We start from the raw sequence: 11,724 nt of genomic DNA on the forward strand, positions 1-11,724 counted from the left end.
TCAGATCTCATCCTCCTGAGTAGGTAGGGTTATTAGGCAGGAGCCACTTGCTCCTAGCATGACCTAGACTTTTATTTCTCAAAGGGAAGCACAATGTAGCTTGCAGTTTAGAACCAAAAATGTTATAGTCTTATAAGTATAAACTTTGTGGGAAGTATGTTCCTAAACAGAATGCTGTGGTCTTTCCATTTTCTTGAATGACATGGTTTGGGTTAAAATTGCTGCAATACCTATCCCGTGAATATAGAGTGTTACATATCCTACTAAGGGCTTACCAGATGGTGGAAATGGTTGCCTAAAATGCTCAAGTCAGCAGTTCAGTTTTTGTAAACTAGAATCAAGGGCAAACCAGTCTCAAATAAATGGCAATTTCTTTAGTGATTGAGTAATAGAACAGTAAATAATCCTTAATATCTTTGTATACACCCATCCCACCCCCAGGAAATTTTGCTTGGTTACAGCTGTGTGGTGACATATAATGGAACCAAATCTTACAAAAATTACCAATTGTTTGAACTAAACTTGGGGATGACTCTAAGTATTAGGCCTTAGTTGCACTTACCTTTAAGAAGATGTAAACACTTGAAACTCACTTTGGTTTAAAAGGATTTATGCCAAGCCACGTGTTATAATCCTAGCTATTCAGGAGGTTGAGATCTGAGGATCACTATTCAAAACCAGCCCTGGCAGAAAATTCCCTGAGATTCTTATCTCCAATTAGCCAGCAAAAAGCTACAGTGGAGCTGTGGCTCAAGTGGTATAGCATTAGCTTTGAGTGAAAAGCTAAAGGACAGTGCCTAGGCCCTGAGTTTAAGCCCCAGTATTACCGTACACAAAGGAAAAAGGACATATGCAAGTTTAGGAAGTAAAGGGTTTAAAGGCCCTGAATCCTTAGCAGTATACTAGGGCAGTTGCTCAGTAGCACAGAAAGTAGAATAACCGGCTCAGGCATGGGAACTGTGGATCACCTCATGGAGAAAGTGCTGTCTGAACTGCATCTTGAAGGATGGACAGCAATGGGAGGGGAAAAGGAAGTTCACCAAGGCAGCAGTAAATGCTGGGCAGTCAGGCAGGAGAGCCTACTGCTAATGAGTTTGGCAAAGTCACGATGTGTCTCTTCTCTTTTTGGTAATTTGCAAAAATGACTTCAAGTACAAGGATAATGAGTCCATTCTTATTTTTCCTTTTGTTTTTAACAAAAAAATTAACATCAAGTGGTTGTTCATTTTTTTATTGTGAAAATACCGTACAGAGGGGTTACAATTACATGAGCAAGGTAGTGAGTACATTTCTTATCAAGCATTGTTGCCTCCTCCTTTGTTTCCCCTTCCCATCCCTTCCCATTCCCTCCCCACCCCCAAAGTTGTAAAGTTCGTTTTTTGACATAACCTCTTGTACATCTCATTGTTGCAATGGGTCCACCTGTATCACAGGGGGTTTATTTTAACATGTCCATTATCTATAGAATTCATGTTGGTCATGATCCCCACCCCCATCATTCTCCACTCTTCTTTTTTCTCTTTCAGTTGACACTTGGCTATGATGAATAGTGCTACAGTGAACATCCACTTTAATGACTATATCCGCCCTCTGTGTTCATCCATCACCTCACATAACCTCCATACCAGCCCAGACATATTTCAACTTCCTAATGTTTTGTTAAGCTGTGTGTTAATTGCTCAAAGAGGTTCCATTATGGGATCTCATACCTGTATATCACGCTTTAATCAGACTGATCATAGATACACACACATATAATCCTATATGTTTGTATTTTAGGACTAACAGCCACATATGAGGTAGAACCTATGACCTTTGTGCTTCTGAACCTAGCTTACTTCACCTAATATGTTTTATTGACCCATTTATTTTCCTATAGATGACATAATTGTATTCTTCTTCATGGTTTAATAATACTCTATTGTGTATCTAGTTACCACATTTTCTTGATGTACTCATCAATTATGGGGCAACTGTGTGGTTCCATAGCTTGGCTCTTGTGAGCAGGGCTGCAATGAAATGAGTCTACCAGTTTGAGGTAAAAACTGGTAGAAGATAATACTTTAACAATATACGTTATATAATCATTTAAGAATACAATTTGTAACAAATTATAAATTTAAAGGGTTGGAAAGACTTTATGAAACTTTATAAAACATGCCTGACTTCCTGTATTGCTGATGACTAATGTAAGCAATGAAGGCATGCATGTGCACACATGTGCAATTATGAACACAGTTGAGCCTCTGGATCCATAGGTTCTAACCTCTATAGACTGTGGAAAATATCTTGGGGAAAATTTTGCACAGATACTGACCATATACAGACTTTTTTCTGGTTATTACCTGAATAGTATAACAACTTACTCATACAGCACTCAGCCCACAGATCCTGCTTCTTTGCTGTTTTTGCATAATTTTCTCCAGATGTCCAGTAATTTATCTATGCCACCCAGGTTGTTGAGCAGTAAGATGGTGTCTAGTCTTTTGCTATTGTGATGAATGATTTTCACTCATAAGTAAACTTTGTTTATATGTCATTTCTCACAAAGACACTTGAACCATGAGTATATAGATGTGGGGTGATGGGGTGTCTCCGTAAAGGTTTTACCAGATTGTCAGGTAAACCCAACTACTCAAGGGGCTGAGATTGGGAAGGTTAGGTTTCAAGGACAGAAATATAAAGGGCTGGAGGCTTAATCTCAAGTGATAAAGTGCCTGCCTACCAAAACACAAGACTGTGAGTTCAAACCCCAGTACTGCAGAGAGAGAGACAGAGTCAGAGAAAGAGAGAAGGGCAGAGAGAGAAAAGAAGAAGAGAGCAAGGGGCACTGGGGAGGGGGAGTGGGGGGAGCTGAGTGTGGTAGCTGTAATCATAGCTACTCAGGAGGCTGAGATCTGAGGTCTGCAGTTCAAAGCCAGCCTGAGCAGAAGAGTCTGTAACACTCTTATTTCTAATTAAGCACAAAAAGCCAGGAGTGTAGCTGTGGCTCAAGGGGTAGAGTGCTAGTAGAGCTGTGGCTTAAGAGGTAAAGTGCTAACTTTGAGCAAAAAGGCTTAGGGACAGTGCCTAGACCCTGAGTTCAAGCCCCAGGATTGGTGCACACACAACACACACTATACTAGATCATGCTTCTAAAAACGCAGTTAAGTACTTGCCTTCTCTATATTTATTTTAAAGACTATATGTGTTTTCTTTAGGTTACAAGCCCCAAGACCTCAAAGGTACTGCAGAAATCACCCTCTTCACGAAGAATGGTGAGAGGACAAAAAGATCCCCCCTCCCCCGTTCACATACTATTAACTCCCCCGCCCATCATATTCCTGTGTAATTGTGGACATAATCTAGTCTTCAGGCTTGGTGTTTGCAGTGTGGAACATAAAGAGTGATACAGTTACTGAACTCACGATTCCCAGTCTGTGAGTAGGTGTCCATTCCACACTTATGAATGCCATGGACGTGATAAGGGAGATGGGATTGTTGTGATCATCAGACTGGTAGCATTAGACTTGGAATTTATCTTTCAGATGTTTCTAGGAAGCTAGGAGGGAGGGATGTGAGCTGATGAGAAGAGTGTTTCAGGAGTCAGTTCTGCCTGCAGTCAGCCAGGGACTTTGTCTTCTCCCCAACCCAGATCCCTTAACACCCACTTCCCAGAATACTGCCTTCATTCTTGGAAAAGTATTAGGACAGACCATAAAAACTGGCCCTATTTTTTTTTTAACATTTTGCCAGGGAGCAGTGGGCCATGCTTTGTAATCCTAGCTACTTGAGTGGCTAAGAACAGGAGGATCACAATCTGAGGCCAGCCTGAGTTCTCAAGACCTCTTCTTAAGCCCTAGCTGAATATAGTGCTGCTCACTGCTCATCCTAGCCACACGAGAGGCTGGGATGGGGAGGATTGCCGTTCCAGCCTAGCTTGAGCAGAAAGTCCATGAGACTCCATCTCCACAGAAGCTGGGCATGATGATGCACACCTGTCATCCGAGCTATTCTAAGAAGCCTGAATCCGGCAGATCAGTCTAGGTATATGCTCGAGAAAAGAAGTGATACTTTATCTCCAAAAATAGTGCATTAAAAAAAGGCTGGAGGCATGAATCAGAGGTAGACTGCCTGCCTAGTAAGTGTGAAGCCCTGAGTCAAAACCTCAGTACTTAAAAAAACAAGTAGCTTCAGTGAGTCAAGATTTTGAAACAAAGAGAATTTTCTATTCTAATGAGAGAAATTTGTGTAGGAGACAGCACCAGTCTGACTATCCCATTTAGCTGTAAGCTCAGATGTCCCCATGCTGGTGATGGGTTAGGAAAGCAAGCAGCCCCTGGTGTTGAGCTGTGTGGTGTAACAACACACTCTAAAGGACAGATTTCAAGTGCTTGTGCGGAAGCTGACTTGGCCTGACCATTCAAGGCCACTAGCAAAGGGAAGATTCTTGGTTAGCCAAGTCCTATTTTCCACTTGATCCCTAAAATTTCTAAAGAGTTGCTCTTCTCAAAATAATTAGGGACAGAATCCTGCTTAAAGTAGGCTTATTTGGGTCACTGTTCAATGAAGACATTGGCAGAGACATTGGATTTTTGACAGACTCATTTTACTCCTGTCATGAGTTTAAGGCTGTACAGTGAGGTCTGCTTATAAAAAGGAAGGTAAGGAAGATCGCCCAGCTCCACTGAATGTGTCACGTATACCTTTTCCTAATCCCACGCACCTCTGATTGTCATATCTCTCAAGTGCAGCCCCTAATTGCCATTCATCCTAGTTTGACAGTGTTGTGAATTTTTCCTTGTTGGCAGTCGGACGTACCAGAAGGGGTCATACGAGTCCACGCTCCACTTCTGTCCAAGGTTTCCATGGCCATTCAACTCAACAGTCAAACCAAAGCCAAAGATATACTGGCGAAATTTCAGTATGAGAACAGGTGAGCCGATGGAAATGAGGGTCACTCTCTGTGCCAGTAACTTCCCAGGGACCTCCAGCTGTGGCCTTTGGAGAAGTTTGGGAATTACACGTGCTAAAAGTAGTTTGGTGTTAGGTTTGTGAGCAACAAAGGCTGCTTTGTAAATGGATTTCCATAAATGGGATTCTTCCTGGATTGTTTGCTGGGTAGCTTCATTTACTCAGTGAGGTTTCCCTGTTAATACAATGAAAAGCTGGGCAAGTTAATTTACAGCTCCCTGAGGACACCGTAGCTGCTAATAATTCTCAGGATCAGATCTGTTCTTCCATATCTGCTGTAAGTTACCATAAAAGAGCATCGATCATAATAATTTTTTTTCCAGGAATGCTTACTCAAGGATAACCATATGCCTGTAGGCTTTCAAATACTGAGAAACACTCATTAAAATTTATCTGTTGGATAGCTTCTAGTAAAAGTCATGGATCTCCTTAAAAACAATTCCAATTACATTTAAAAGGGAGTAGTCTTGTTGAACAAAAAGTGCCCATTGTAGAAGTGTAGATATTGGATGTGGTTCCATTGGTATGGCTTTTTTTCAAGTGACAGTAAAGTTGACAGAGGGAGGAGATAGGTCTGGGAAAAGAAGGGAGTCTGGCAGGGGAGGGGCGTAGGAGGGGAAAGGGTGTGGGGCACAGGTGTTGGAGCCATGGTGTTGGACTGAACTGTGGTAGTGGGTAAAGAGGTCCTTATAACATTGCATTGAACTTAGTATACACACACACACACACACACACACGGTTTTCTTTGTTTTTTTGTGTGTTTTTTTAATTTTTATTTTTTACTGTAAAGATAGTGTACAGAAGGGTTACAGTTAAATGAGTAAGGTAATGAGTACATTTGTTATTAAGCATTGTTACATCCTCCTTTGTTTTTCCCCTACCATCCCTTCCCTCCACAACTCCTCCCTGCCCCCCCAAGTTGTAAAGTTTGTTTTCAACTTAGTGTCTTGTAGGTCAACCTGTATCCTTGTATCAGCATTTGTATGAGCATTTTGTTATTTCCCTTCCCCTCTCCGAATTAGAAAAATGTATGTATAAAAGATGCAGGGCTTCTGCGTCAAATACAGTGAAAACAGGGGTTATACCGTGGGGGAAGAACATACAAGAGAAACAAAAAAAAATCACATAGTACATTTTAGTTATGTTAAAAACAATAGCAAGAAAGAAAAAAGTTGTGTCCCTATCTTGGGGTTCATTTCACTTAACATCATCTTATCTGGTCTTTATGTACAGAGCTTTTGACCTTTTCTGCTTGTCCTAAACTTATACTAGTTATTGCAAATAAGGGAAATCATGGGACCTCTGTGTTTTGGGGTAATGGAGGAGAACGGAAAAGGAGTAGACCAGACTCTATCATCAACAGGCGAGGACAGTTTATTGAGGAACAGTGAGGGGCGCAGACCTTCCTGCAGCTTTGGAGGTTGTGCAAGGGACTGGATTTGGGGGTGGGCTTATATAGGGCTTACCAAGGAAAGAGAGAATAAAAAAATGGGCTATGGTCTCCTTGGGCAATGTCAAGGGTAATGTCCTTGGCCAGGCCCACAGTGGAAACTGGGTGTGGGGGATATTGTCTCCTGGGGCCCAAGGTCAGAATGACTTGCCTATAGACAAGCACAAGAGCACACACCAGGTGCTTTGCTTGACCCTGGGGAATAAGGCAGTACTCAATCCTTCCGCTATGCATACAAGTAAAATTGTGAAAGTTGAATACATGGAGTTTTATCAGTGTCAGTATTCTGATTGTAACGTGATACTGTAGTTTTGCATCATGTTGCCCTTGGTGAAAACTGGATATGGAGTACCAAGAATCTTTCATAAGTCTTAGAACCAGTTGTGAATACACAGTTATTTGAACAAAAAGATCACCAGTGAACATAGTCTATGATGTCAGAAGTCAGAATGGTGGTTTTCTGGTGGGGATAGAAGGCATAATGATCAAGATGACATGTTGGTGGCTCCCAAGGAGCTCTGGATGCTGGGGCTGGTCACATAGTGTGTTCACTTTGAAAATCCATCAAGTTTTATCATTGTGACTGGCACTTCTATTACACACACACACACACACACACACACACACACACACAGGCCTTTGCTAGAAAAGAAGAGTAGACAGGTCAACGGGAATCTGAACTTGACCTCTCCTCTGCTGCTGACTCCGGCATCTAAAATAATGTAGAGTAGGCCATAAGCAGTCATACAAACACTTGAAATACATTCTAGGAATTTGGGTATCAGATACTTCCTAGGTTCTTTCTTGCATTCCAGAAGATTCTGTACTCTCAGTTCTTTTATAGAAGAAAATGTTTCTAAAAAATGAGAAGTAGTGACTATAGAAAGGCCCAAATCCTATGAAACAACTTTGAAAGACCCTGCCATGTAGGTATTATTTCTCACTACAACATGCAAATCTATAGTCATCTCAAGTAAAAAGCTAGCTAAACAAAAAGAGGGCAAGCATTTTCTTTCTCTCAGCATAGAGACGAGGACAATCTGAGGTAACAAGGCTTAAAGCCATTCCTGGGTTTGGATAGGGATCAGGTGCCTTTCAGAGCCTTTTCACCAGCACTTGAGTCTGGGATGGAAAAAAGAAAAACTGAATGGGACAATTACTTTCTCTGACTTTCTTCTTATAGTATACAGACTTGCAAAGAAAGCATTTTAGATGGTTCACAAAGCACCAAGCAGACTTACAATTGTGGCATTGGCTGCAGAGAAATACAGAAATGAAATGATTTCTTTTGGAGAGAATTGTGGCTGATGACAAGGCAGTGTTGTACATACAGATTTCCTGCCTGATAGGGTGACAAGTGTGTCTAGCACCAGGTGTGTCTCAGCTATTATTGGCCCCCAAGTACCCTGATTTAGAATTGTATGAACATCTCAGGACTTCAGGTCATGTCCATCAAACAAACAACAACAAAAACCATTTTATATGATAAATTCAGTCATAAAATGATCTCATGACCTTTATACTAACAATAAACAAATTTTTTAAAAGATCGCATGGAATGTAGTTCATCAATGCACAGTGATTTGTTTGCTGCTCTATTGCCTAATATGCAAATTTAGCTGAGATCTTGATAAAGGATTAAAACCTATTGCCTTCTCATTTTATTTCAGTCATAGTTCATCTGAATGTATTAAAATGCAGAACCAAAGGTTATATGAAGTTGGAGGAAATATAGGTAAGCATTCTCTAATAATTTTGACTTTCAAATATTCTTGGTTACTCTAAATGAAATATATAGATATTATTGTTAAGGTTCATTTGCAAATTTCTTAGCTAAAAGGTCAAAATCAGTACTTTTCTGTACTTGTTAAATCTCATGTAAGAGTGGTTATATGATTTGGCTCCATAGTCTCACAATTTCAATGAGAATGCTGTAGTGTGTATATACAGTAGATTTGGGATGTTAAAGTCTTTATGGAGACTTGTGTAAAACGAAGAGCACAACTGGGAATTTTCTGAACACACACACACACATACACAAACACACACACTTACTTTTTGTTTAACTTCTCTGTTTTAGCTCACAACCCCAAATCATTATTCTCAGCCACGTGCCAGTGTCTTACACCTGTAATTCTAGATACTCAGGAGGCAAAGATCTGAAGTTCATGGTTCAAAGCAAGATTGGGCAGGAAAGTTCATAGACTCTTATCTTCAATTAACCAACAAATAGGTGGAAGTGGAGCTGTGATTCAAGAAGTAGAATGCAGGCTGGGAAGGTGGCTCAGTGGTAGAGCGATTGCCTCGCATGCATGAGGCCCTGGGTTCGATTCCTCAGCACCATATAAGCAAAAGGAAAAAAAGCCGGAAGTGGCGCTGTGGCTCTAGTGGTAAGAGTGCTAGCCTTGAGCTGAAGAGCTGAGGGACAGCGCCCAGGCCCAGAGTTCAGCCCCATGACCAGTGGAAAACAAAACAAAACAAAACAAAAAACTATGTAGACATCAAGTAGTAGAACACTAGCCTTGAAGGAAAAAGTTAAGGGACAGCACCTAGGCCCTGAGTTCAAGCCCCGGTACTAACACACACACACACATACACATCACCACCATCAACACTAACATCAACACCAGCAACTTTCCCTTTCCCTGCTGTGATGGAGGAAAAGAAAATCCCTTCTACTTGCGCCTTTGTCCATACCCTCCAAGCTCCACAGTGCACCCACGGTAGCCAGTGGTTCTTCTCTGCTGCCTGGGAGCCTTCTTGTGCACAATCAGGGCAATTCTTGCTCTATTCCACTCCCTCCAGCACCTACAGTTTTTTCCCCCAACTGCAGCTCTTCCATTCTCATAAATGATTCTTAGCTCTCTCTCCTGTACAAAACTTGCCTGAGCCACCTTCAAGTCCCCTCCCTCTTTCTGTTAGCAGCACACCTCAGGGGTCTGCACTCCTAGCTCTTCCCAAAATGGTTCTCTTGAGCCCTCCCAGACCAGCCCTCCCCTCAGCACCTCACCAGCTCCACTCTCTTGTCGAGGTCCCTGGAGGAGTCTTGTGCTCAGAAATAACTCACTGGTTCTGTGGGAACTGATTAACTCACTCCGCTGCCTGAGTTGATCTTTTGATTTTGAACACCACTTTCTTCACTTGGTTTCAAGGACAGTCTAAGCTTCTGATTCGTATCCCACTTCAGAGTTTCTTGCCTATTCCTTCTCAACTTCTCTGCCTCCCCATATTGGAGGTGGAGGACACAACTCATTGGAATTGTGTGTGTGAATTTTGGGCTTTGAATTCTTGTGAACTACTGGATTTGCTTACAGATTCCTCTGTCTGTCTGCTTGCTTTAAATCCACTTGCTTCTCACACCTCCTCAACTTGCATCCTGAGCACTCCCTGGACTCCTAGCTGTCCCATGCAGTCACCACCTCTGCATAAGAGCTTTACACTTGCTCTGGCTTCTCCCAAGACTTCTGGTTCATTCCCCACTCCCCTCTGCCATGTCTTTGTTGATGTATCACTTCCTTAGTGGAGGCTTTGTGGCTCCTTCACTCTCTCCATGTTCCTTCCTGGCTTTGCTCTTCTCTAACATTCTTACCACCCTCTGACTTACTTTTTATTGAGCATATTTATTTGCTATGCAAACACCCTGAGGGCCAGTGTCTGAGGCTGAGTGATCCTTGCTATAGCCCCAGCCTACAGTAGTAACTGGCACCTGACAACTCTTCTGCCTAGGGGCAGAACTTGAGAATAAAGCATATTTTGAGGTAAAGCAAGAAATGGCCTGTTCCCAAATGACACTTGATTTGACTCTTCTCTATTCCTAGTTGTTATTATTTGTAAAATCATTGAAGGGCTGGTTGCTAATGGCTTACACCTGCTACTCAGGTGTCTGAGATCCAAGGATCTTGGTTCAAAGCCAATCCAAGCAGAAAAGTCTGTGAGATTCATATCTCCAATTAACCAACAAAAAGCTAGAAGTGAAGCTGTGGCTCAAGTGTAAAGGACCAGTCTTGAGAAGAAAAACTAAGAGCCTAGGCCTTGAATTCGAGCCCCCATGCTGACACAAAAAAATAATATGGTAGACTATATTTGCATATAAATTATCATCATAGTTCTTGATATATATCATGTATAAACAAATTCTTTACATATATTTTGAATTAATATAGTGAAGCTAGGGAGCAGCATTCCTTTGCTTGACACGTCAATTTTACCCACAGTAAATTAATTTCATAGGAGATTTATTGAGATTATTTTACAGTCCTGAGAGAAAAGGGGGGAGGTAGAGAGGGAGGGGGGGGAGAGGAAGGAGAGAAGGCTTTGCTAGGAAAACTTTTAACATGTGTACATAGGAAAGGGAAATTTTTGAACTTTAGAAATACAAGAATATACACACATGTGAACACAGGTTATGCTCCTGAAAACCTTATTGGCTTTTCTCTTTATTTTAGGACAGCATTGTTTGGATCCTGATGCATACATATTGGACGTGTATCATGTAAATCCTCATGCAGAATGGGTGATTAAACCCCAACCAAGACTTTGAAAAAAAAAAAGCCCAGAATGGCTATTGTCATGTATTATATGACAAAAAAAAAAATCCTGGCTTGGTTGGTGGGGGAAAACAACACTGCCTTGACCGGTTTGTTCCTGTAGACCTCTCTGTGATTTGCCTTCCTGAAGGATGGTGTCTCCACCTCTGTTGACAAGAACTATGGAAGGTAGCTGGCCCACACTAGGAGCCAGATGTTCTCATCGGTTTTCCTTGAGAAGAGGAAAGGAGGCGTGGTCCATCCAGAAGAAAGGCCCATATGGAATACAGAACCACCACTTGCCTTCCCTTGACTTTGCAGCAGATATTAACTTGGACCTACTACAGCTGGGGATCAGCAGCACTTCCTGCTGTAGCCTGTGCCACTACACACAAGACGTGAAGAGACCTTCTTTTTTATACTTTGTTCTATACCCATTTCACCTTATTTGAGCAAGAATGCCAGAAATAGCCTTAATTTCTGTCCTACAAAGAATCCAGATCTACTCTCCAAAGGGAATCAGTTTCTAACACGACACACACAATATTGCTTGTGTTGGAGGAGGAACTTCAGTCTGATGAAAAGTGTTATTATATCTGGATTTCCATGGGTTTACTGTTGGGGTCCTGGAGCAGTTGCATATTTCTCTGGCCAGTGAATGAAAATGGAGGTTTCATAACGAACCATCTTGTGAGCACCAGGCCCTGCTGTGAAGCTTATTTGTCCAAAGACAAAGGGGCTTCCACAGCAGTCAACAGCCAAAGAACCTTGACTTTCCCACCAACTTACGGTGCT

At 41.8% G+C, this 11,724-nt stretch overlaps 1 protein-coding gene across 1 annotated transcript in view; it reads left to right on the top strand.

Annotated features, from left to right (window-relative positions):
- Window positions 1-11,523, top strand: part of Arhgap28 (Rho GTPase activating protein 28) — a 162,504-nt gene extending 150,981 nt beyond the window's left edge. Inside the window, exons 15-18 of the mRNA XM_013027159.1 lie at window positions 3,201-3,257; window positions 4,791-4,915; window positions 8,074-8,138; window positions 10,849-11,523. Coding sequence (XP_012882613.1) covers window positions 3,201-3,257; window positions 4,791-4,915; window positions 8,074-8,138; window positions 10,849-10,943 — 342 coding nt within the window. The 3' untranslated portion in view covers window positions 10,944-11,523. The remainder of the gene's footprint in view (window positions 1-3,200; window positions 3,258-4,790; window positions 4,916-8,073; window positions 8,139-10,848) is intronic.
- Window positions 11,524-11,724: the final 201 nt, after the last annotated feature.

The sequence above is a fragment of the Dipodomys ordii genome, unplaced genomic scaffold (assembly GCF_000151885.1).
Source record: "Dipodomys ordii isolate 6190 unplaced genomic scaffold, Dord_2.0 Scaffold100, whole genome shotgun sequence".
Lineage (NCBI taxonomy): Eukaryota > Metazoa > Chordata > Mammalia > Rodentia > Heteromyidae > Dipodomys > Dipodomys ordii.